This window comes from Varroa destructor, unplaced genomic scaffold, assembly GCF_002443255.2.
Source record: "Varroa destructor unplaced genomic scaffold, Vdes_3.0 BEIS01000003.1, whole genome shotgun sequence".
In the NCBI taxonomy this organism is placed as follows: domain Eukaryota; kingdom Metazoa; phylum Arthropoda; class Arachnida; order Mesostigmata; family Varroidae; genus Varroa; species Varroa destructor.
Window position 1 is genome coordinate 52,401,063 of NW_019211456.1, and position 25,570 is coordinate 52,426,632.

Below are 25,570 nucleotides of genomic sequence, written 5' to 3' on the forward strand. Positions count from 1 at the left end.
GTTTTGGCACTTTTCAACCTCCGAGTGCCTGCGCTAATGACAACTCATATCGACGGCGGCAACTGCTTCCTGCAAAACCTCAGTTAAGAGATTTGTTGTCATATGTTCATTAGTTCTTGCAACCGGAAAAAAACTGGGTGTAATGAGACAAATACTATAAATTAGATGTGTAAACTATAACAAATAAATTACGCGCACTTTGATATCTATTTTCGGTACAGTCTATTACAGTAAAACGAACCGATGGACGGCGATGTGATTAGATATGCGGAAAAGATCCTTTCTTCTATCAGAAATTTCTGTCTCGTCGAAAGTACAGCTTAACTGGCTTTACGAGTTAACATTTTAACAAAAGATACCATTATCACTACGTCATTGGGTAAATTCGTGTCTAGAACGAGAAGAATACTTGTGGCTAGCGCAATATAAGCTTCTGCATAACATCTCTGGGGTTTTATAGCTGTTAGGAGTGATTAATAGCTAATGCATAGAGCGGGCTAACGAAGCTACCGAAAATTAGTTACACGTAATGAAGTAAAAGGAGAACTCGTTATGTTCCAGCTGCGGTCCCTGTAGCGCAGTGGATAGCGCGTTGGACTTCTAATCCAAAGGTCGCGGGTTCGACTCCCGCCAGGGATATTTTCGTCAACCGATATTTTGTTGAGCTTTTATGTAGAACTTCCTTATTTCAACAATAGTGCACTGAATAGCATTCTAGTGACTTTTTTAGGTTCGATTTTGCTCAACTTGAGTGATTTTTTAATTCGTGAGTATACTTTCATTGCCGAACAGTTTTAGACAGTATTATCATCAGCCAAGAGCAGTAACTCGCAGGCTGTTAACCAATGATAGTTTACAGGTACAAGGTAAGGTTTCAATACGCAGTACCAGTGAGTTCATTTACAGCGAACGCTCGTTTGGAAGTAACATCATTGTGGGATGACTATTAAAATTGCCAATTTCGATTTACTTATTATTAGCTGTTTCCCGTTAGTTGAATTGCAATTATTAAGTGGTTCTAATAAAAATAGTGAGTTCTCCTATTAAGTAAACAATTAATTGGGTAATTACAACGATTTCAACTTATAAGCTAAGTAAATTAAATATACAAATGTTAGCTTTTTAGTTAACTTAAATAAAAACTGCTATCTTGAGACTCGCAAAATGCATTATCCATATAGTTTGTTTCATTTGCCAAAAGGCTAATTTTAATATTATTTACGTATTAAATAATATTACTATTATATATTAACACAATTAAACAAATGTGTATTATTGAATCTTTTACCTCATTACTGTTGTGCAGTCTGTTTGCGTTCATAATTATATTAGTCTAATAGTTCTTTTAGTTTTTATTATTCGCCGTTGCTCTCAACGTTACGCTTAACAACCTTGTGATTAACTGTATTTTAATAATCTGTAAATTAACTTAATTTATAGAATATTTTATAGTATATGAAAAAAAAATTTGGAGTTAGTTAAAACAGATATTTTCTTTGATTACCAAAGAACATCGGTCAAATAAACTTTTTTTACATTTTTTTTTACATTTTTAGGCCAATTATCATATATCGAGAAATTCATTACTCAGAGTGGTTATTGCTTTTTTGGGAATAATCGATAACTATAAAATTTGTGAAGATTTTGTTTGTGGACAGAAATTTAGCCGCATGTAGCATAGAAATGGACCCGTCTATATTACCCAGGTTAACGTTTAGACTTGTCATCTCACTAGTGTTTTTTTCTCTTTTTTCTTGACAGGCTGCAAATATTCTTATATACCGTTATATTATTGTATAATTTTACGTTGAAATTGCAAATGTATTATCGAAATGGCTATCAGCTCAAAGACCCGATTCAAACGAAATGAATTATACTATAGGTAGTCGAACTGTTAGTGTGAGTCTCGACACGGTCATTAAATAATAGCGGAAGGGAGTATTCATCGCACACGGTCTATAACATCGATGAGTTCAGGCAAAACTAGCAGTTGGCCAATTAATATGTCCAGTCAACTTTGGGATAAAGCACAAAAGCAAGTTATTTCACGAATGAACTTCAGTCACATACAGTCAAAGCCAGTTTCGAACACAATCATGCCCACATGCTTAAGTAAAGGTGCCCCTGGGAACCTTATAGGACATGAAGAGCTAGTGATTGCAACGCGCTACCTGGGTTAAAAATGATCGGGGTGGCTCTTGTATTGACTGCGACTGACGCGTAGAAGCAATATCGAATTTTATTTTTTTCTGGATTATATGAACATTAGTCTATTTACAAGTTTTATTCACTTTCTTAGTTAACTAATATCACGCTGGCCTTTCGACATTCTTGCATCCATTATACTCAATAATACAAATGTGGACCTCAGTGTCTCAGCCTTCTTCTAGTCGCATCTAGCTTTCGCGTACGATTTTAAGGATATGCTTGCACATATAATGCATTGCTAATACCCATAAATACTGCAACAGGGTACACCTTACGCCTTCGTCATGTAACTTCACTTTTGAACATGGGCAAGGGTATAACCTAAACACAAACACGACGAAAATATTATGTCTACTCTGCGCTTGCCTCAGTTCAATTGTATTCATATTTTGTTATAAAACTACTTCTGCTATTTTTTTTTTTTTCGAATTTTTAGACTCGCATCAATTACCGTTCGACAAAAACATCAACTGTGACATCAACAAGTTCCAACTTATCTGTTGAGGCGCTGTATAAGCGGAATTTAACAAGTTCATTACAGAAATTACTTCAGATTCTCGATTTGAGAGTATATTTAATTTGTTTTCAGAGATCAACTATAGTTCACACAACGTCTTTAACTGTAGCGACGCTCTTGTCCTCTTTTAATTCAGATCCTATATTCCTCGGAGAGGCCTTTCTCAGGCGCAGCGTTTCAAACGCGTTCTGGACTTCCATAAAACGTAGTTCGGTCTTCTCGAGCTCTTCTTTATTCTTATTCGAATTTTTGTCAGGGTGAAACTTGCGAGATAGCTCCCGATAGGCTTGGCGAATATCGTCATCGCTAGCAGATTGTGGAAGACCGAGAACTTGCAGAGCATGTTGCTCGCCGGTTGGGTCCATTAACACGATTAGAGTCTCTGAAAATTGTGTAAATCCTCCTTCGCGTAATGAATCGCGTATGGCTCGTAGAGATTCGACAATATTTTTCCATAGCGGAGAATTGAAGAAGTGTCGCAAAGCGTCTCGACACTTAACTTCGCCTTGGGTACTCTCGCCCTGGATCGTGCAATTGAACATGATAACAGAGCTACATAGCACGAGGAAGATTAGTAGAAAAGTCGCAATGTATATTATTCTATAGAAAAACGAGCCTGGATGATCGGGTCGAGCCCGGTAACTCCATAAACTTTGAAAATAGTAAACGCAAAGCACAGTTGTAATAAACTGTCCCGAAATAAATATATATATGGGGGATGTGTATAACGCTGCTTTGAGGATAGGCACAAATGGTCCTTGTGTCTCACCTATTGAACCTATATACCAAACCGCAGCAGCAATCGCAGATGGAACGAGTATCATGCTGATTATCGTAACGACCCTAGAGTGTAGGAGGTCCGCAGGGATAGCGAGCTGAACAAGATTGCCGAACATTTGAGCTGCTATGACCATCGCAATACTGCGTCCAAAGCCCAGTGATGGCCTTTTCGATCCCTTAAGGGTGAATTCTTCATACTTCTGTTTAAAATCCGAATCAAAGTTGGCCCAATTTACATAAAATCGTAAACGGAACATATCGTGGATGAGTCCTAACACAGTCCCACCGAAGGTAAACAAGCTAAATATGCCATGACGATTGCGGCCAAGGTAGAAATGGTGAAGGCCAAACCAACCTCCAATGAGCAGTAGTAAAAGCGATAGCCAATAGCTCTTCATTTTTTTGTGGCTGTCACTTGTAGTTGTCGAATGGCACGAAATTTCTGGTTGATACGTCTCTTTGTGCTCGGCTGGCCAGCCGCGAAGTTTACAAAGTTTTCAATGCAACTATTAATCACGATAGTAAGTAACTAGGATACCACCATATTGCTTGTCAGGTTCTTCGGAACCACATTGTAGACAAATAGACAGTATGTTCGCTGTCGTTACGCGACAGCGAATCTGCCAGCTGATCAGCCTCACCGTTGTCTCTGTGTGATAAATTTTTTCTGAGATGATAAATCTCATAGATAAAAATGTGCGATCCTACTTGACCTTTCAGTGTGTAGACTTGAACAGCTCGTATTGCGTACTGTCACTGCAAGCTGAGGTTTCATCTTTGGTTTTCTAGGATGAATACACTTCAGTTAGCTAGCCTTCTATCAAAGTTTCCATCGGCGCGCATTCGAAAAGTAGGTAGATTTCAACGTTCCACCACAGAACTGTTCTATTTCATTGTCTGTGTCAGTTTTTCGTCCAAGCTTGCGATACCGTTCAGTGTCGATCATGTGATCTGGAAGAGAAAGTCGACGAAGCGTGTGTCGAAGTGAATTGCAAGCTAACTATCGGTGCCAAGGATGTGATCTCTAGCTGTCGGAATATTCCCTACATGTGCGTTTTCCTTGTACGCTGTTTAATTGTTCAATGTTAGACAATTGTAATCGGCCGACGCCTAGTGTTTACCGAACGTGCTATCTGTTCAAAATGAAACTTTATTTAGCCTGCACTGAACTTTCCATTCAGCATTAATACAAACCTGTCTAGTGCATAAATATTCAGAGTAAAATAACGAAACAGATACGCTATACAGTGTGGCTATCGTATAGCACTTCATCTAAGTTTTCGACATAAATAAAGAACGTCACTAGATAAATACGGACAGTATTTTATGTCAGCTGGTTCTGCTGAAGAACCTGTAATGTAAGTTCGTTTGTTTTTGAGTGAACACTCAACATAGAAACTAGTACTAGTAGCAACATCGAGTACTGCTGCGGAGTAAAATCTTACTTGAAAGATTTTGTTCACAGCAACTAGAACTTTCTCATTGTTTCCTTTAACATAGACTTGTAGTTTTAATTTATAGTTCTCAACTGTTGTTTACCTTTCATTAACACAAACTTTTGCATCCAGAATTTAAAAAAGTTAAGGCAAACTGTGTAAATAGCTTGTTGACACGGACAAATTTTAGTCGAGTTCGCTGCGTTGTACATGTTAATTTAATTGTATATTTTGACTTATGCCGTATTAGTATTTCGTCTAAATCTTATGTAAGTCAGAGGAAATAACTGAAATAATATACATTTCGCAAATGTGTCCCTTCTACTAGAGTGTCACTATATGATTTCGACCTATTTTGTAAACAACCCATCGAAGCAATGAATTGGATTACCAGCATAAGTATTGATATTTAGAAGTGCAATATTTAGAAAATATGTCCAAAGGTGCTGCTAAATATCTATTGACGAGTCACACGTTGGAATGAAATTAATACTAATGGCTTCGTTATTGTCCATTTGTTTTACTGGATCGAGACAATCTTTTCTTCGTTGGATAACCTTACGACGGCCAGTAAACTGATATTGTTATCATGAAATCGGTGTTTGCTAAAATTAAACGAGCGGAGGATTCTGTACACTTTTATATATTGAAAATATAATCTTAACGATTCAAAAACTTAATATATCGGGATAACGATCAGCAAGTTGGAGGGGCGTAATCATATCCGCGTATAGCACTATGACTCGATATTTTCGCTAGAATACAGCTCTGCCCGTGCATATGGCCAAGCTCGATTGAATTGCCGGTCACGAACACTCTATATAATACAGGACTCAAAAGCGAATTATGTGGGCACAAAATGTAAAAAAAATCAGAGTGATAGCACAAAGCCTTAATAGTCAGTGACTATTGTTCTTTGCACCATCGATGAGTTTTGCAGGATACTGTGTTACGTATAATTGTGTGGGTAGATGTATAAAAAGGGCCTCAATTTGTAGAGAGGTTATGTTAAAAGGACCACTCGCAAATAACGCAAGTTGCATAGAACTGGTTGGACTTGCTTTTCGCTTCTCCACAATTTGTCAACGTTTGAAAAAATGATAACATTGCCCATTTTAAGTTATAATGTACTTATGACCAAACGTAGTCATCACAGGTGAAAAAAAATAACAAACATTTGAGCTAAAATATGTTTTTAAGAAAAAAAATGTAAGACAAAGGAGATTTTTTTCATGGGTGTTTTGCCGTACTACTGGCCATACCCATAAATCAAATACTTAATTAGAATATTTGCTTAGTGAGATACTGCTTCTTGTCGCCATATTCTTGAACATTGCCACTACATTATTATAGTTTCCACCATGTTGCGGCGCTACGTAACAGAAGTAGACATCATTAGCGAGCTTAAGACGCATCTCATTCTGGGACAATGGGAGGTTGTCGAAGCTTTTATCGAGTTTCTTGTCGGTGAAGAGGAGAAGCGACAGGTGACTGAGATTCTCACCAGTGTTGCTCTTCAGCCCCAGCTAAACAGGTAAAAGAAATTATTTCCATAGCAAACCTCACAATTAGCTCGTTTAGAACAGTAGGTCCCTATGTAGAAATCAGAAAATTATATTATCTGAGTTGAAAATACAGAATATGGACTCTTAGCTTATGCCGAAGTAGTTATGACAAATTAGAAACTTGTCTTTGCCTTGAGCTTACGTATCTGTAACATTGTTACGTATTGAGTTACAGGATTTTCTCTAACAGAACGATTTGTAGCTCAGAATAACGTTTCATTGTCCACTATATGGCTATATACGTTACTGGTTGGTCACACAAGATTATCTATGCTTGTTTTCATGTCTGAATCACTTGCAATAGCAATAAAGCGATGAGCAATAATGATGACTAATTCCAGCTACTGCTTGGAAGCGAATGTCCGAAATCCTGAACATTTGGCCTTCCTCGCGGCTCAATGTCTGGGCGACGAGAAACTCATAAAGGACGCGGCTTTCCGTTACTTACTTCGCAATATCCCACAACTCGATGATGAGATTAAATATGTAAGTTTCTTGAATAAATCAATATTAACGTTTCTTTTTATAACTAAGGTAGTATCTGATCCCTGATATACTTTTGACCTGAAACAAAATATGAGAATACGTTATTAGCTACTCGGCTTAGGTTATTGTTGCATAGCTATGAGCATCTTTGCTGCGACTGGCACACCACTTTTTCGATTACTGATGTGAAGATGATTCGATTTTCATAAACTGCGAAATAAACTTTAATGTTGTTGCATTTGTATATCGACACATAAGGTTGCTGAAAAAGCAAATGTTCACAAGAAACCTGCGCGTACGGTCGTTTGACAGCTTGATACTAAAATTATTGCAACCTGTCGCTTGTTTTTTTCCTATATTCAACCAGCTCTTGCTCGAGTCCTATACACAGGAATCTGTGCCGGAACAGCGCGTCCTAAATGCTCTTCGTCAGCATTGTCTCGTACCTAGACCTTCGATAAGTCTATTTATCGTTCTCGAAGTCCTAAAGCTGCCTTACGTTACATTGGAGTGCGTACAGCAAGTATGCGTCGAAATGCAACGGACAAACTCGGGTAATCGCCATTGATCACGTTAGATTAATAATTTCAATATTCCGGCGTATGTTGCCTAATGTAAAATTTTAAAAAGGATATGTCATGATATTTGAGAAAATACTCTACTATAAATTTTTAGTAAACGTATTATAAGCTAACGATAATTTTTTTATTGATTTTTGTTTAGATTGGTCCATTGATCAACTGATGGATAAACTTCAGGAACTGATCGGCTTTACATCTTCGTGCAACAATGTGCCAGACGAGCTGGTCACGATTTTAACAGACCAGCTTGTAGAAGCCGTGCTTCCTCGCAGAGCTGAACGGCTAATGTCACTCGCCATTGGGTGCCGAAATATTTCGTTCCAACGCAAACTACTACAGGCCATAAGTGACAAAGAATGCATACTCAGTCAGGCTAAAGCGCAAGGCAATCAACACTTTCTAGAGCTTCACCTGGTAATGATGCTTAACTTTGCTGTAATAATTCGTCAGTAGAAATGGGGGCATTAAACAGTTTTGTTTTTACAAGAACAAACATGTAGTATCTTTTTACGAGTATTTGAAGAAATTTGCATATATAAATTTAGTGCTAACTCGTAAATTTATATATATATATGAATACACTGCAGGGTTTTTAAAGCCGAATCACATCGACTAAAAAATGAGTTTATTCTCTGCTATGGTCGGTCCTATTTTAAATTGTATTTGATAGGTAGAATCCAGATCCATTAGTTTTCATGTTATTTTGTTGTTTCCTTTAGGACAATCTGATAACAGCAATGGTAAATAATTCAAAGCTACCGAAGAATCTACCTGGCGTAAATTTGCTACCGTTAGCGCTTATGTTTAGTTGGGAACAGCTTTCAGCAAAGGTGGCCTTTACCCGACTTGACGAGCTTGAAAGGCGTTTTCCGAAAGATCCTTTGGTGTTAAGGTATACCATATAACATCCTTAACATGGTTATTAGTTAAGAAGCAATATATAACGATGAAAATATGGTTATTATATTATATTAGGTAATCGCTTTAGTATGTGGCACCGGACTTCCTTATCCCTTATTATTATTTGAATTTTTGTTATTTGTAATGTTAGGATGGCGACAATTGTTCGTGAATGTCGCCTTATTTCTTCGGTGACAAAGACCTCTACTCTGTTAGACCTTGTTGGCCAACGGCAGACTCAGAGTCTGTTACGCGTTGTTTATTCGACTGGCGCGCTGCGCGGAATGAAGGATGCACAAGTTATGCATATCGTCAACGATGGTATGCTTCTGACGTTTTAGAGCATCACTATGATTTGTTTAGTTTTTCTAGGGATTTGAAATGCTTTTTATTAAATATAATATAAATGATATAGTAAGTTTGCAGTGATAATTCTTTAAATGTGTTTACTGGCTGACATAGGCAGGAAGCCTTTTTAGTCGTATAGCGGCAGCTTTGAGGTAATTATACTCATAGCGGAATTCAGCCTGATATTAATAAGCGGATCTTTGCTATGTGAGATTTATTAAGACGTCTCAGCTTTGCCAAAAAAAAACGGGAAACCTCGGAATTGACTTGAGATAGACTACACGTCTATGGTCTGAGTCGGTGGTACTATTTTAGTTGCGCCACCAGGTATTTCGTATTTGGCCCACCCATGTCATGATCCGATATATAGAAAAGTTGTTCTTGCATAATAAATAAGGAAAATATATAGAAAAGCGAAGCAGTTATACTAGTGGCTACATTAGAAATCAAGAATGTAAATCTGATGCCAGGCTCGTACCGAACGACTATGCTTCACAAAAGCACATGCGAGAATGCTGACTCGTTTCCACCAAAATTATACTTAGTAAAAATAAAAAGGAATTTTAGTCGGCAATATAACTTAATGTGCGTATACAAACATTGGGACGATACCAACAAATTATTGTAACATAATTTTATTCAAATTGGCAGATGCCAGAATCTTTTCAATTTATTTATAAATATTTTATATGCATTACCATTATCGGATTATTATGCCTGATCAGACTTCCGTCCCTTTCAGACTACCAATCGCATATACTTAGAGGTGTCCTTGCTCTGAAACACGTCTCTGCAGCTCTGCATTTTGCTATTCTGATTGCTGAACGTCGGATAGATCGAAACTCGATTTTTCAGCCTCGAAGCAGTGATCTAGAACCTAAGCTTGACAATACGCACGATATAGTCAAGTACATTGAACAGCATGGTGAGAAAAATTAACTTACTCTTGGTCGGAATGATTAACGCTTTCGCACACTGAGAATATCCATTCGTTGTGATATTTCTGTATTGCTATTAATAATTTTGTACACTTTGTGACTATGACTCTTTTCAATTAGGACCAGATGTTTCATTCGATGCTTTGGTAACTCCTGAACTCAGTGCAATGGAGGATCTGCTGTTAGAACTTCCGAGCAACGAGCTCAAGGTCGAGGTGTTGGAGAATATATTTTCACTGCTTTTCATAAGCCACCGTGAATTGCATGAAGATGAGGCGCCATCTAAGGAGGATATCCAGACCAATAAAGGTAGCTCACGTTACAAGTCAGCAGACAGCAGCCACTGCATTCGTGGTAGTGGCTTTTTAGCACCGAAGAAATTCATCCGCACGTTGCTACCCGTTCTGCTAACTCATATCCATACTAGCAAGCTCAACCTGCCTCATAACGAAGATCTGCCAATTCGACTCGAGACTCTTCTTGCCCATGTAACAAATGCCCGATGGAGGCTGGAGCTCGTGGAAGAGCAGCTCCCGCTTAGTATTAAATATGTAGAAAACATCGAAGCTGAGGGTGAGTAACAGCATCGCATGCATTCACTTAGACATTCATTCTGAAGATGAGAACATTGATTTTATCAACGGTTGCGGATGTTTTGTCCTAAGCATTGTTGAGTCCCAGTATTTATATGTGTAACGTGTGCGACCAGATAGCTAATTATATAGAACTCAATGCTCTATGTAATAGGGCAGTGTATCAGCAATGTCTGTTTATTGTTTATCGCTTTTCGCCTCGAATTCATTAGTAGATAACCGAGTGTTATATAATAATAGATAGCTTCTTCATTGTCTTCTAAAACTATCGTGTCAAGCTTTTTGTAGTCAATATAGTCGCATCAGTGGCAACAACTGTGGCCTCCAAAAATTATGTATTCTAAAATGGGGAGCGGATTGTATCTTTAGACTTGTCAAACCCATTGACGCGTGGAAGTGGAGGTCCTAGCACATCCCCGGGCGTTCGAAAACGTCGCACTGCTCGAGTCAGAACAAAGTCATATATAGCCCAGATGGTGCCTCGGGCACCTCAGGCTTCAGTGGTCGAGCTAATGCTCTCTACGATGGACGCTCTTTTGAGGCACTGCCTCTGGAAGGGTGATTATGAACGCGCCCTCCAGGTTCGACAGGTATGCTTTGAGATATGTTTTTACTGTCAAGCTGTTCCATAACCCGCCATGTTGTGAGGAAAAACAGAATTTTGGAAAATAGGAACGGTTTGCATTTTAACTTTTCATACAGCTTCCGGCTTGCTTAGCATAATGACGCTGTGTTCAGCTGCTAGGTCCCATATCCAACAATTGATATGTATACATTTATTTTCCTGTAATTGTCGTATCTCATCTTGTTGTTAGTTTGCCATGTTGGACAATACGCACGCCACAAGTGGAGCAGAACTTGAGTTCTGTCTTGCGATGCCGCAAATCGAAGAGGAGTTGATTAGAATTCAAAAAGCCAATGCAGGCTCAAGTGTGATATTTTCTGCCATCGATTCATTCCTTCAGGCCCGACCACTTTTGTCCAACTTCGAAAGTTTGGTGAGCGCAACAAACTCTTGTACATGAACCACTTAATACCCGTACATAGATACCTGTTGGCGGGTTCAGCGGAGTACTTAAATAGTCGTTTAATGGACGTCACTTCGATGAGTTTTATTGGTTTGCTTATGTAAACATCAGCCATCACTTGTCTATATTTTGAAGTTTAGCTATGCACTTCTCTTTTCATGTTAGTACATTTATTGTGTCACTATATATGCAGAAAGCATTTATTTTGAAAAGAAAGAGTCAAATTAGGTTTGTTGAATCTTTCGACAATTAATGCATAATTATTCACCTTTCAATTATAGTGTCGTTTCTACATGAATCTTGCATTCACATCGGGTTTGAGCTTAGCGATTGCTCATAAGCTGCTCACGTACTCGGCAGATCTTTCGAAGGACAATGGAACCAGTAACGCGTACCAAGCAATCAACAAAGGTTCCAGCATGTTGGCATCTCTTTGCGAAAAACTGGCCGATACGGTAAGCCATTTGACGTAAAATGTTAATTTCTACTGTTCTTATTTTTTTTGCTTCAGTGTGCTCAGTTATGCACAATATAGTTAATTATACTGAAAGCTAAATTTGTTTATTACATTGCAGCATTTAACTCTAAACAAAGCACTAAACCTGTCGACGTGTCACTTGGATGGCGTACAAATTCGAAACGAGTTGACGTTCTGGAAAGCACTTCGAGTTACTCTCGATAAAGTTGGGAAACTCCTTTGCCAAGAGCAGGAGAAAGGCAGCTCAATCTCTGAAGTGTACCAGGAGTTTTTCAGACTAGGGAAAATGGTGGGAACTGAAATTCGAAAGTACCGCACTCGTCTTAGCCAGTGTACGTTAATTATACCTCAAGAAAGTAGTGTTGAACAGAGTCATATGCTGACATCATTTAGTTAAAACTTAATAATCGGGCATACGATGATAGCCTTGTTAATGACGTATCTAGGTACAAAGGTTTATATTTTAATTTTTGTTGATATGTTTTTGGCACAATATCTTGAAGGAATTTGCAACACAAAGATTTCAAAAGTTGGTTAAACAAATGTTAAACAAAAATAAGGTTTTTCGTAATAAAGGGCCAAGTCCATTTCAGTACTTGCTCAGACCTTAGAAACCATTAAGCCAAGACCATCCCATTTGGCCCTTAGTAGTAGTAGTTCTAGCAGAAGAAAAACTCATTGATAATGTATTCTTCATATTCAATGAAGTAGATTCTTTTGTAGGAAAATTCTTCATTGGGAAATCCGTAGTTTGTAAGTATTTACATTAATAAATAAGTAAAATTAAACTTCCATGGAAACATAAACTGCCAGTATTGCACAGTACTGTTCCCCTATTCAGTTCAAAATACGATTTTAAAATAAATTCCAGCTAGACTGGACTCCTCAAGTGAAAACAACATTATCCATTATTATATAAAGACACTTCGATGATCGTTGGTTTCAGTTAATTTTGACTTTACTCGCGCACTGTACGCACATGCCAGACAAGTGTACAAAGCGTTAGAGGAAAAGCAGCAAAGTTTATGTCCAGAGCAGCGTAATTGTGCTTTGCTACGTGGCCCAGGATGTGGGTGTTATTTTCGAGTCTTGGAAGAATGTTCTCCGTCGATGACTTTGCTTAAGTTAATATTGCATGACCAAGTCTCGCCAACAAAACTTGAAGAATTTGCTTCAAATATGAAACTCAACATCACGCAGTGTGTCTCCAAAGAGGTTAGTAGGCATTAAAAACAGATCAATTGGTTCTTCTGTTTGGTGATTAAATATGTTGCAGCGAACGACTTAGATGAAAAATATAACAGCAAAAAGCACCAAATCTGAAATAAACTGTGGACATAATTTGGCCTGAATACTACCTGGATGTTGCATAACAGGATCTTTTGTGATTTTAGATACTCTCGAATATCTACATGCGCACGACTACGCATTCGGATTCGTTAACCGTCAAGGTCCTTAATGCTGACAGGCTTTCTTCAGGTGTACCTTTCGGAAGTTCAAATAGCGGAAGCCATAAAAATTCGTTGGCAGGCACCATTCAAACTAGCAACGGTGGTAATCAGTTCTCACGTAACGCCTCATTCGTCGCGAAAAAGATGCTCTCGCAGTTGATTGATATCCTTCGAGAGAGATGTCCATGCCCTAAAAAGCTAGTTATGGAGAGGTAAATATAACAGGATTCAAGCTTCTTTTCATCGTGTGTAATTGAAGTTTCGTATTGTATAATTTATGGTAAAAATATGTTAGTCATTTCGATTTAGGCAATGGTGTTTTTGGGTAAACCATTACTATTTAAAGAGCGGAAAAGTTTTATTATACGTACACTGTTTATCGTATTATATTTATAAGTTATTCTAACAAAAACTTAATTTGTATTCAAACAGGTATGATAACCTTCGTGAGGTTGCGTTTTGGACTCAGTTTGAAAGATGGCGTGAATCGACTCGTGAACTTTCCAACGTTGATCTGACAAAGCTGAACTCCGAGGAACGGATCCCATTTTTTCTGAACGTGCTACACTGTCTCACGCTTGAACGTTTCATCCACCGATACCGAAAAGGGCTGCCTCTGATCCAGTCTACATTGGAAAGACAAATTGATGAAAGTCTATATGGCTACGAGATTGGCTGCATGGGCGTAGTCACAATACTGCAAGTATGTTTTTGATAGTGCATGTCTTCGCTCTATGCTAAACATCATAAAACAGTACTATGTCATTAATTATGGTCTTAAAAATCTTTGAATAGTTGTTTTCCACATTTCCACATTTCTACGAAACCTTAAATAGGAATAGTCGAGCTAGCTTTAGTCTCATTTGCCGTTATCTTATGTGTACCTCCCTGCCGTTATCTGCATTTACTGTACTATAAATTGAATGACAATGGTTTGATTGTTATATGTGTCCGCTATGTATCCGTACAGCTGAAATATTCGATCCTTTTCTGTGGCCATTCGTTACCACGGCTCGCGGCCCCGCTAACTGCAGCAGCTGCAGTCGCTCCGCAGCCATTTTTGCCCGCGCAGAGCCATCTGACGGTATTTTCGCTTGTTCAATGTTGCGAGGGCGATCCGCCGCTACGAGTTATCGAAACGGAGGATCAACTTAACGAGGGATTCGCCAAAGCTATACCCATGGTTAAGGTTGACAACGAAAATAAAAAAGTTAGTGTGATAGAGGGTTTAAGTACTAACGTTGGAACTATGTTTTTAGTCGCGCACGTATTTAAATTCAGTTTAATAATAAATCGACAGAAATACGGACGATATAGACGGAACTTTGTACTACTCGTAACTAAGCATCTAAATCAGTTGAAGCAGCGTAAGATACCCTTCTGTGGATCATTTGTTATTTAACACTGGGGGGTTTGAAAATATATGTGATAACAATAAAACTATTCCGACAGACTAGAGTAGAGAACAAAAGTTCTGCTATTTTTTCAAAAAATGCTGGGGCATGGTACTTCTCTTCTGGCCATAGCCAGGTTGCATAATTGACCTGTGCGGACAGATCAGTTTCTGTGTAGGCTGGAGAACAACCAGCGCATAAAATGGCTACTTTTGCTACTTGAGAAAAAGGCTTTAGTTGCTTGTTTGAAGCTCGAGTGATGTGTAATCTCTTAGACGCCATTTGGAAAGTCGTTCTATTCTGGGCCGAGGCCACCATTGCACTTGTAAATGCAGTGAAATCTAATTTTTAAAGAACTTGTGTTTATGAGTTCGGTTTCTCCTGGTACCCTGTACTCCCAGGTACTCAAAGTCGAGACTGGAATAAGGTGTATTTTCTGTGTGCTTTTGATTACTATTATTGCTGTAAATAGCTTGATTAGCTTCTGGACATATAGGATGCCTCCGCTGCACTGCTCTGTGATTGGACCACTAAATTTAAGTAAGAATCTATTATTTAAATCAACAAAAACAATTGGGTAGGAACAGAACAGTGCAGGGACGTGCCAAGAAAAAAAGAACGCCACTTGCACCGGTCCCGGTTACAAAACAAAAACAAAATAGAAACCGTAAAATCGCTCTTTGCTTTTACCACTGATCAGCATTGTCTAAGTATTTTTTTTAGTATTTTCCAAGTATTTTTAAGCAAATTTTTTGTTTGTTCAGTGTTTATCTATAACCACACACCGAACACGGTTGTACGACTGGTTAACGCGAAGTTGACTCCATTAATCAACGTGTCAATAGTACACATATTATTAGTCACGATTACATTACACTATTAGTGACAAAGTACACAATGAATAAAGCTTTCAACCACTGCTGTCAAACAGTCAGATCAAGTGGGGGAGACCGTGTTTGTAAATCGCTACGGCAACGAACCGGCACGAATGCCCTTGTGGAAAGTCCTCACCACTCGAAATGTCTTATACGCATTGTGGATTTTCGTGAAATGTAATACAGTTTCGTCAGAAGCACGCTCACCGCATGTCTTTATTCGCATGGATAGTGCCAGATACCTTGTTGTTCGCTTCCCGTTTCCCCTGGTTTGCTGTGATTACTAAATCCCAGGAATGAATAAACATCATAAAGAAAGTCGTAATGTAGGAGACTTTGTATAACTCTTAGTCGCTCAGTCGTACACGTTACCTCCATTATTTGATATTACATTAAGTGATACGCACAAAATATGAAAATAATAAACTGATCTCGAACTAAAACATACAGATGTAATGCCCATAGCACTGCCTTTCTAGTAGGCATAAACTTTTCGATATTTAATCGATATTCCGAACACACTAAACGGTACCAGCGAATCTCAAAGGAACCAGAACAACCTTGCTGTAGCAATCTATGGACGTACTTAGGGGTGGTCAATCCTGCGGAGCTGCCGAGTGTTTGAGCTACTGCATGATTATACGCCCATAACCGATTAAAGGTTGTGGACTTCTTTGAATCTTTGCGGAGTACACCTCCTCAAAATTTCTATCGAAATTAATCCACTTCACATAAAGTGGTACACGGGTCAAGTCATGTTCGCGATACGTGAGCTTGTAGAGAGTACCGTGCATGTTCTGACTTAACCGGGAGTGATAAAGACCGAAAGTAATAAATATAAGCAAACATAATGATATCTAGTTACTTTTTGCCGTTATCACACGTCATCATGAACACCGTTATCAGTAATTATTCGTGCACCACGTGATACTTGCTGTCAACTCCCACTTCATGGGTTATTACCCATGGCTAACGAGATAGAGTTCCGAGAGGAACTTCCAGAACAAGAGTTCCGAGACAGGAAGCTAATTCCAAACTAATAATTTCAATTCATAATTCAAAGTTGAAATCAAAATGGGTTTTTAAGATAGAAACTGGCTTAAATGTAATGTAGAGCCACCACCTTCTCATTACTTGCGACTATTCTATGCAGAAATCTGTCGTTGTGGCCGCGTATTGACCGGTATCTGGCAAGATGTTGAGGGTCAGTAGGCAGCCGCCTTTCATAATATGTTTAATCCGATTGTGATGAGATAAATTCTCCGGGTTCAAGGTTCCATTTTGAACTTAACAAACTCTTTTGAGCAGTTCTCTTAGTTACAAGGAGCTTGCTCCAAGCGGCACAAATATCCCATGTAGCTTCCGCAGCTGTTTAACCTCAGCAAAAAGCAAAGCAAAGATAAGGAAATAAAATCCTGGACAGGTCAACGAAAAGGGGAATATTTCAAGTATTTAAATTTCAAATATGAATATATAAAGACAGCGGCACTGCTTATATTCCAACCTAATACTAACCAAATGTCTGACGAACATCAAAATAAAAATGAACGGCGGGCAGAGGCTTCGTTGATAATATACATGGATCGTAAAATGGGTATGTTTCAGAAAACTTTGTTTATTTTCGATTAAGTTAACAAAGTTGAAGTTTGTCGCATCGTCGTTGAAAATTGGGAATCATCATACGTTTAAGCCTTTTCAAATATTAAATGAGATTAAGAAATCATTAGACGTCTGTTATTTCATTAACCATAGTGGCTTTAAATAATTTAAATAATTACCGATTCACGACAAGTGTCGCTATAATAACTTTCTTTTTATTTAATTTTTTTTATTTATATAATATTTTTATTTATATAACTTAATAACTTTCTTAAAACCGATCTTTTAATACTAGGACATTATAGTTAGAGCTTCAATTAGGCAATTATTCGATATTAATGGTTTATGATTTACGTCAATACGTATGACGGTATTTGTCACATAATATATGTCAATCAACAAACCTTAACATGCGGTTTGCAACTTCAGCTGTACGTCCCATGGCAAATGGAGGAGATAATCAAAGGGAAGTACTTTATGAAAGATGCTGATTGGGACATACAACGAATAACTGGTTTGAAAAGTAAGTGAAGGACTTATGAGATGCAAGTTCGCTCATAAAAGTTCTATAATGGCATATAACATGATTAAAGAAGCGTTAGACATAATCGAAAAGAGAGCTCTTGGCCCACGAATAGTTGCTGACCATTGAACATTTTTGCAGATGAGTGAAAAATAAACAGAGAACCAATAAGGATGCATGTAATTAATATAAAGGTTTCAAAAGGATCAGCAATACATACTTTTTCGATTTTACAGTGAATGGTAGTGGTCTCACATTGGATTTTGTTCGTCCATCAAAGTTCTTCTTGAATCTTCACCCAGCTTCGTTTTCTCCGGATATCTGCAAACGCCAGCAAGAACCCGGGCTGCAGCTCCCCTTAAGTGTCGTTCGGTACATGGAGCAGCACTGTGCCCCTGTAGGGGTTATACTTCAACTCACAGCAAAACAAAGGGATAAAGTGAACAGAAACCTTTGGACCGAGCTCAAAGGAAATTCGGCACTTGAGCGAATTCTGGATGTGCTGCCAGATGCCAAGGAGACGGTTTTGTCGGGAAATATAGCTGAAGATATCTGGAATGTGCTCGAGTCTTCGGATTCGCTTGTGAAGATGTTGGACTGCATCGATTTTTGCGATGCTATTTGCGGTAACCGTTTAGTTACCTCAAAACTTTATTATCTAAAACAGCAGATCTTCAAGATTCTCACTAAGGAGCACTACTGTTATCTTCTTAGACTGGATAATTCGACTTCGAAGGCAGCTGCATTTGTTGAGAACTATATTAATTGGTTGGACAAGGATATCGAGAATGCCACCAAGGCGTTGAAGAGTGTTGTACCTAAGAGTGATACTCATTATGCGAAAATGATAACCGAGATGGAGCGAATCCTGCTGTATCAGTCAATCGGAAGACTGCTTCATATTGAATGGCGGTTAGTTGTAAAAGATATACCGTGGGTGATTTCCAAACTTCGCGAAGGGAATCACTTCGATTTTATCCATAAGATTTCATCACTGGGTCTTGTGGATCCAAGCAACACGCAGCTGAATCAGACAGTTACCGAATTAAGCACGTACCACCAGTTTTCCTTGGCTTGCGAGGAACACTACTTTGCTGGACTTCGAACTGTTGACAGTATTTCTGATATCGAAGCACGATTAGCATTTTGTCGACGACTGCTGTATCAGTTGACGCCGTGCAGAGGAAAACTTTACTTGCTTCGATACATGATCTCAATTTATTTTAAGGAAGAGGCTCTTGTCAAGCGTTTAAAAACGCAAGCACTAGGCCTGGAAGCTTTGTTGATAATTCCAGTGGCCCAAAGGTGGGAGTATCTTCATTTGGATGAATGGCCAGAACTGATTATCGAGGCACTTCTTATGAATGGCCGTTTAGACCTCGTGGACGAAATACTCGCGCGTTCAGAGTCTCTAACACCAGAATTCATAGCGAAAGTCGACGGTCTATGTGAGGTTTTCGCCAAAAAAGCCCTTGAGTTGAGCAACATAACGACTCCACACAGTAAAAGATCTTCAGTAAATCCTTCTGTACAAGTAAGTCTAGAACCATTATTGGCTGAGACCACATGTCAAGATGGAATTAAACATCCCAAGAGGGTTTATCCTTCCCGTACTTTTTCCAAAGTTGAAAATCAGTCTAATATTATGTTTTGTCATGTTTTTTAGAGATGTTCTGTCTCTTCGTTCGTAATGCCTAAGAAGACGCCGTCTGTAAAAGAATGGGTACGGGACCAAGAGATTACAAAATGCATGATTTGTCGGACCAAGTTTACTTTTCTTGTCAGGAAACATCATTGTCGGCGCTGTGGACGAGTTGTGTGCAACAATTGTTCTTCTAGAGGTATACGATTTAGCAGTTTTTTTTTCTTTCGACGTTTATATAACTATCTCAAAAATTATTTTTTTAAAAACACATCTCACCTCTAAAAAAATATTCTCATCCAGATACTCTTAAACTATTGAGAAACAGTGTATTTACGTCCAAGTAACAAAAAACATATAAAATGCGTTTTATCTAGTGTAGTACGTTACACATACATATACACACACATAACTGACTCTGCGTCAAAACAGGTGGAAACAGGTATAAGCAAAGCTTTGAATTACTATACATTTTAACATAAATTGTATCAATTCGTTTAGGCGGGCTTATGGTGCAAGGCTATGGCGAAGTACCGGTGAGGGTTTGTGACGACTGCTTTGTTCAGACAACGGACCCCGAAGTTGTTGAAGCAACTGAGGCCATCGAGACTTTCACTCCTAATTCTTTCTCTAAAAAGGTCACACCGTTCAGGGTTACAACTACGTGGTGTATCAAAGAACCGATAGGAGAAGATAACCGCGAATTCAATGCCACTACCCGACGAATTTTTTGTTACGAACAGGCGCCAAGTGTAAGCTTGTGTTTGTCTATTCTAGATCGACACTCAAATTTAGAAAAAGCGGTCGAGTTCATTCTAAGCCTCTGTGACCGCCTTGTACCACTTTTGGGATCCCCGTCCGAGATTGATCATGGCCAAGGAATAGCCATGTTGCAAACACTGCTGTTAAAAGCACGTTTTAACTTACTCAAGATCAACAGAGAGGCGTCGTTGGAATGGTGCGACTCGTATCTTCAGACACTTGATCTGCTCAAGTTGCTTGTCAAGAACAACTGCCAGGATCTAATTCCCAAGTAAGTGAAAAAGCTGTTTTAGTAGTGCACGTCTTGCGATACAGGCATCGCGCCATCATGCAGTAATTGTGGATGCTTTTCCTTTGCCAAGACTTAAGGTCCGCAACTCTAATGTTCCCTTTAGAAAACATACTTGGCGTATTTCAATACTTCAGACAATTGTCACAGGCGAACGTTTCAACTAAGCAAGTTTAAAATTACGCCAAATATTTTTGTATGGGTGATATGATTCACGCGGTCAAAAAAATATGGACTGAAATGGATTATAAAATAAAAACAGAGAAAGTATAGATAATCGATAGGCGACCCCGAACCTGTCTCACAACTACGGGCATTCGGCTGTGGTGCTATAGTTGCAAACTATTCTGTATACTTCGTTAGAGGAACTCTATAATATAATGGCAAGAGATAAGCAAGAACTTCGGGCATGCGCATTTCCATCGTAAGGCTGTTTTGGTTGCCACTGGCAGGGCTGCATAAGTGAACAATTTAAAAACAAACGCTAAATTATTGCAGAGAAGTTTTGCAGCAGAAAGGCATAAGAAACAAGGACTGGCGTAATGTACATCGCAAACTTCGCGATAAGCTTCTTGATGCCGAAAGATTTCAACTGGCTTTGGAGGTTTCTATTAAATGCAATTTGGAAGAGAGCGCTGTGCAAGCTGCGTGGGGGCTGTCAATGCTAAAGGTAAACACTTCCTGCTGCTCACTATGGCGTCAAAACCGATCCAGTTAATTTCGCATTCTGCTTAACGAAAGTGGAATCACTATATCTTTAAGTAACGTTTTTTTGTGATTATAGCTATTGTTGTTTTTGTTATTGGAGCTGCTCTTATGCTTTATATAAAAAATTATTTTGCTCAGGTAAATTTAAATATAATTTTTTCAGAGGCTGTATTTTATTTCGTATTTTTTTTATCATTTTGCGCTGGATATATTCGTTGCTGAAAAGTCTTTGTTTGTGTTGCATGTATAGATACATTTCATGTGTGTACATTAAACAAGAGTATAACGTTGTGCGGTTTAGGCAGGCGATTGGTCGGCTGCTCGCGAGAAACTGGTAACGAACTGCCTAAGACGTCCTTTGGATGTAAATAATTCCAAAACTGAAAGCCCTCTGCTAAAGGACATCTTGGCTGTTCTAGAGAACTCTACCTATGCTGGCGTTACAAAATCTGCGGCAGTTTATTGCACACTCGCCAATTTAAAAAATATTAAAGCAAGTGAGTAATATGCTGTTTATGTATATATAGCAATTACTGTTAGCACTACATAGTACTCTCTATGGCCGCATCGCACTATAAGTATTATCCTTTGTGCTCGCTGGCCGAAGACGTTATGTGTTTAACTGAGCACTTCTTGAGCTTTGCAAATGATTTAAACCCGAAAAAAATGTGCAGTCTCTGTGATATTGAAAGATTTATAGGGAAGACTATTGCTACAAAATTATCTACTACGTTTTGCTTTTCCAATTCATCGACCAGTGAAGAGGGTAAAAAGGTTTAGCTGAAGAGATTTCTGACCAGAGTTAAGTGAAGCATAAAAGTACACAATAAATATTATTTTTATGGTTCTCAGGCATCGTCGAAGACAGATAATTGGAGTGCATCTCAGCGTTTGAGTGAACTAAAATTGGAATTTACCTTTTCATATATAGAGACTGTCTTCGTTTTTACAGATGGTATTCAACATCAAACTGTCCAAAGTATGGACCACCTGATTACTGTAGCGACCGAGAGTTGGTTCTATCTAGAGCGTTTTGCCTGCCATTCAACGATTATTTCATATTTGAGCCGTAAAAAGGATCTGAAAGAGGCACTTGAATATTGTCTTAACCATAAGTGAGTGCACTGCTTATTGACTATTTCCTTGCTCTACCAGAATTGATGTCGCAGTTAGAAATACTCATGATACGGTCAACATATTGTGGTTAAAGGTAATTTTAGTTGCCTAGGGTATTTTCCTGATTATTTATGGAATAACTTTAAATCAGCTAACTACTAGCTGCATTTTTTGCTTTTCAGGTGCGAAAATCAGATATTTGTTGAGAATTTGTTCATACCGTGTCTTCGGACGGGCTCTCTGGAACTATTCTTTCAGCAGATGCAGTTGATTGAGCACTGCCTGACAAAGTTTAATTCCTATCTTCTCTCCCTCTGTATCTACCTCGAGCGACATAACTATGTGAACACTTTATATAGGTTAGTCTATGTAGAGTAATAGGATATGACAGAGTATTAAGACATTTATCATTTAGGCGTACACACATATGCCGAAAAACGTTTCTAACGGCTTTAGCCACTTTTAGGGTCCAGATTTTCATGGAGGACTGGATGCGAGCTGCGATGACATCAATTAATTTCTTCGAAAGCGAAACGGCTAGCCTTTCGATGAAGGAAGTGGCTGCTGAGAAGCTCCATCATCTTGCCGATGCTAAGAAATATCTTGAGCTTTTCTTACAACGCAGCCTTGAAAACGATCAGAAATCAAGCGAAGACGCGGGTCAGCATTCTAAGCGAATCAAAGATATTTACCGGTCTGTTTTTCTAAATCACTTTGAAAGTAGCTCTGTAAAGTTCATTCAAATTATGTAATAATAGTTCGATGATTATAAGACGCTTAAAACTTGCAGGTCGCTGGCTATTGATGCACGACTGTTGGAAACTGATTAACGGCGACAAGAAATATCATTTTGTCGAAAACTGTCTGTTTAATATAACACTTGTTATTACTGTGCTGATTTATCCAAACTTCTGTGAAATTTAACATGAAAATGTTTTTGATGTTCACGCTGTCACCAACAGTCATTTGAGTACAGTTTCGCTCCAGATCGACGTATGCCGTTATCTGGCTTGCAGGGAAGAAGCTCAAAATGGCTTCCTGATTACTTTGTTGGATCCACCAAATCCTACTAAAAAAGGCCTTACTACTAAGGACAAGTTTTGTCCATGTGGTGGCTCTTCGGGTCCGCAGCCAACTTTGAAACCAAAGCCGACTCTCTTTTCCACCGACGTTAATGTTAAACATAATCTTGCAACAATGGTACGTGTATTATCTTCATTGCACCAATGATACATTCCTCTAAGACCTTGTATCAAATAGTTACCTAAATTTTTACCAAAACTACCATTTTAAATCGTTGAATGTACTCGCCTCTCGCAGATTTTGCTGAACGGTTCCAGTGTGGAAAATGGCTTCGGTCTTTGTATGCGCGTTGTGACCGACTGCCAATTAGACGGAATGGATGTCCTCAGAAGAGCGGTGGAATTCCTTGCCAGAGCCGGAAATAACGAGGAGGTTAATCTAGACGAAATACAGCGTCTGTCGAAGTGTGTCCAGCAATCTGGGTACCTAACTTACCTCAAGTGATACATACTTCAAATGTTTCAGTATACTATCGTACTACTATAGTCCCGCCGAAGAGACATACTGCTTTAATAGTGTGAAAAGGACAATAACCATTTGAAATTGTTCGTTTTAAAGCGAAATTATGCTTATGTATTATTGCTATGTACACCTAGTCACCGCATTTAGAGCTGGTTTGGCTATGCAGTTGATGCAATAATGATATTCTATGCACGTGACTGATAGTTGCAAGTCTATTGCAAAAAGCAGAAACGACTGATATTGTTTTTATTTCCTTGCCAGGTATAACAATGATCTGTATAACATGGACAAGGTGTTCATAGCAGTGATTGCCACTTTCCAAAAGAAGAACACGAATGATCCAGAGAAGCTGAATGTTATTGTGGACTCACTGTTGAAGCTCATCAGTGACGATATGAATAAGGTAGCCTGTTGAGCTGAGCTTCCTTTTATGTATAAACGGCTTCTGAGTTGAGCTCAAAGTTTGTTAGTCAGTTAAAAAAGCCCAACAATTATTGAAGGCCTACTCGCTGGAGTTTATCTTAATGTCGAATAACGTATTCAAACCTCACTAATTCTTCTCTTGGCCGATTTTTTAGATCGTTGCGTACACGGAGTCTGGCCGTTTACGATCGGCCTATATGTTGGCAGTAAGATTAGGCCAGGTAGACGGAGTACGAAGGATTCGTGAGAAAGCTACTCAACTTAAACAAACAACAGTCTACAAAATGTGCGATAAATGGCTGCAGAACAGACGATGACTTACGAAATGCTATCATATCTGCATTCCTTTCGTCGCGCAAAATTCCCGATATTAGTTAGGTCGAGATCCAGTATAATGATGTTACCTAAGTTTGGTAGAATCGCTATAATTTCATAAGCTAATTGTGACAGCGATAATCTATTCGAAGTTGAGTATATTTTGTAAATGAGCAAGGATGACGTATACGGATAATAGCTTACTAAATCTGTGAACGATAATATGCGAATGATAATTACGTGCAAGAAATTATTCAAACCGAAGAGACGGTGCAGTGCCTACAGTCATTAGATATCCGTATAGCAAGTCCAATGCATAGTCAAAAGTATAAAAATTTTGCTGTTTACCTTTGCCAGTAGTAAGCTGTATGCATGGAGCTTCGTATATATATATATATATATATATAACCGCGATTTTGCGAAATAGACAATTTTTTGTTCTTTTTTCCTATCGGGGATGTAGCATCAAGTACTGATCACTGCAAGGGAGGAAAAGCAGTCCTTTGTGGCAGTGCTATTGAGTTAGGCAGAGTCAGCCTTTTACATGGACATTGTAGCAATAACATTACTATATTTAATGCAACAATAATTACATAATTACACTTATATTTTATGTAACAGCCTTGTACTATATCTTCTTCCCCACCAGAGTAAATAATGGTTTCCATTTCTAAGATTGTTAGCACGTTTAAGAAATAAGCTAACACACAGAATTGTATTTTCCTAAAGCTATGTACAAGTTAAGGACTTTGCTTCTGTATGGTATGTTATATCGTCTAATTGATAAAGGATTTACTTAGTGCTACATTTACATGGATTTTGTTATTTGCTATAGTGTTAATAATCGTTTAGCTAGTGGTAAATCATCTAGCGCTATGAAGTCCGAATTCGGCTAGGGAGAACGTTTTTAATTCGTAAAGTATGTCGTATTTTCTGACTATAGAATGTAATCCTTAGTAAATTATTTAGATTATTGCTCAACTATCTCTTTAAGTGACTGTGTCCAATTTCAAGACTTCCCCTTTTTAGCGTAATTTTTTTAATAATATCAATAACAATTTTTAATAAAA

General features: G+C 38.4%; 2 protein-coding genes and 1 non-coding gene across 5 annotated transcripts; 2 read left to right on the forward strand and 1 right to left on the reverse strand.

Annotated features, from left to right (window-relative positions):
• Positions 1-566: 566 nt before the first annotated feature.
• TRNAR-UCU (transfer RNA arginine (anticodon UCU)) lies at positions 567-639 on the forward strand. Its single transcript has one exon. It is a non-coding gene; the product is annotated as a tRNA-Arg (tRNA).
• Positions 640-2,221: 1,582 nt separating this feature from the next.
• Positions 2,222-4,314, reverse strand: LOC111248141 (uncharacterized). The gene is made up of 2 exons (XM_022799955.2): positions 3,495-4,314; positions 2,222-3,277 (listed from the first exon to the last, which is right to left on the reverse strand). The coding sequence occupies exon 2, from the start codon at positions 3,265-3,267 to the stop codon at positions 2,812-2,814; it is 456 nt and encodes a 151-aa protein (XP_022655690.1). The 5' UTR covers positions 3,268-3,277; positions 3,495-4,314; the 3' UTR covers positions 2,222-2,811.
• A 103-nt stretch (positions 4,315-4,417) lies between these two features.
• Sptz (zinc finger FYVE-type containing 26 spastizin) lies at positions 4,418-25,311 on the forward strand. Of its 3 annotated transcripts, none has more exons than XM_022799943.2 (30): positions 4,418-4,554; positions 6,295-6,475; positions 6,848-6,992; positions 7,360-7,546; positions 7,716-7,987; positions 8,293-8,465; positions 8,625-8,794; positions 9,564-9,746; positions 9,880-10,332; positions 10,722-10,942; positions 11,168-11,350; positions 11,662-11,835; positions 11,956-12,190; positions 12,805-13,073; positions 13,253-13,521; positions 13,742-14,012; positions 14,280-14,519; positions 17,607-17,700; positions 17,937-19,234; positions 19,367-19,541; positions 19,844-20,375; positions 20,892-21,063; positions 21,403-21,598; positions 22,054-22,216; positions 22,400-22,576; positions 22,684-22,911; positions 23,180-23,417; positions 23,538-23,722; positions 24,024-24,165; positions 24,341-25,311. In XM_022799943.2, exons 2-30 carry the CDS (start codon positions 6,303-6,305, stop codon positions 24,500-24,502), a joined length of 7,380 nt encoding a protein of 2,459 aa, XP_022655678.1. In that variant the 5' UTR covers positions 4,418-4,554; positions 6,295-6,302; the 3' UTR covers positions 24,503-25,311. The 3 variants fall into 3 exon arrangements, with proteins under 3 accessions (XP_022655678.1, XP_086838373.1, XP_022655677.1); XM_022799942.2 differs by having other exon boundaries at positions 4,421-4,863; XM_086982247.1 differs by lacking the exons at positions 22,400-22,576; positions 22,684-22,911; positions 23,180-23,417; ... (1 more) ...; positions 24,024-24,165; positions 24,341-25,311 and having other exon boundaries at positions 4,418-4,863; positions 21,954-22,094.
• Positions 25,312-25,570: the final 259 nt, after the last annotated feature.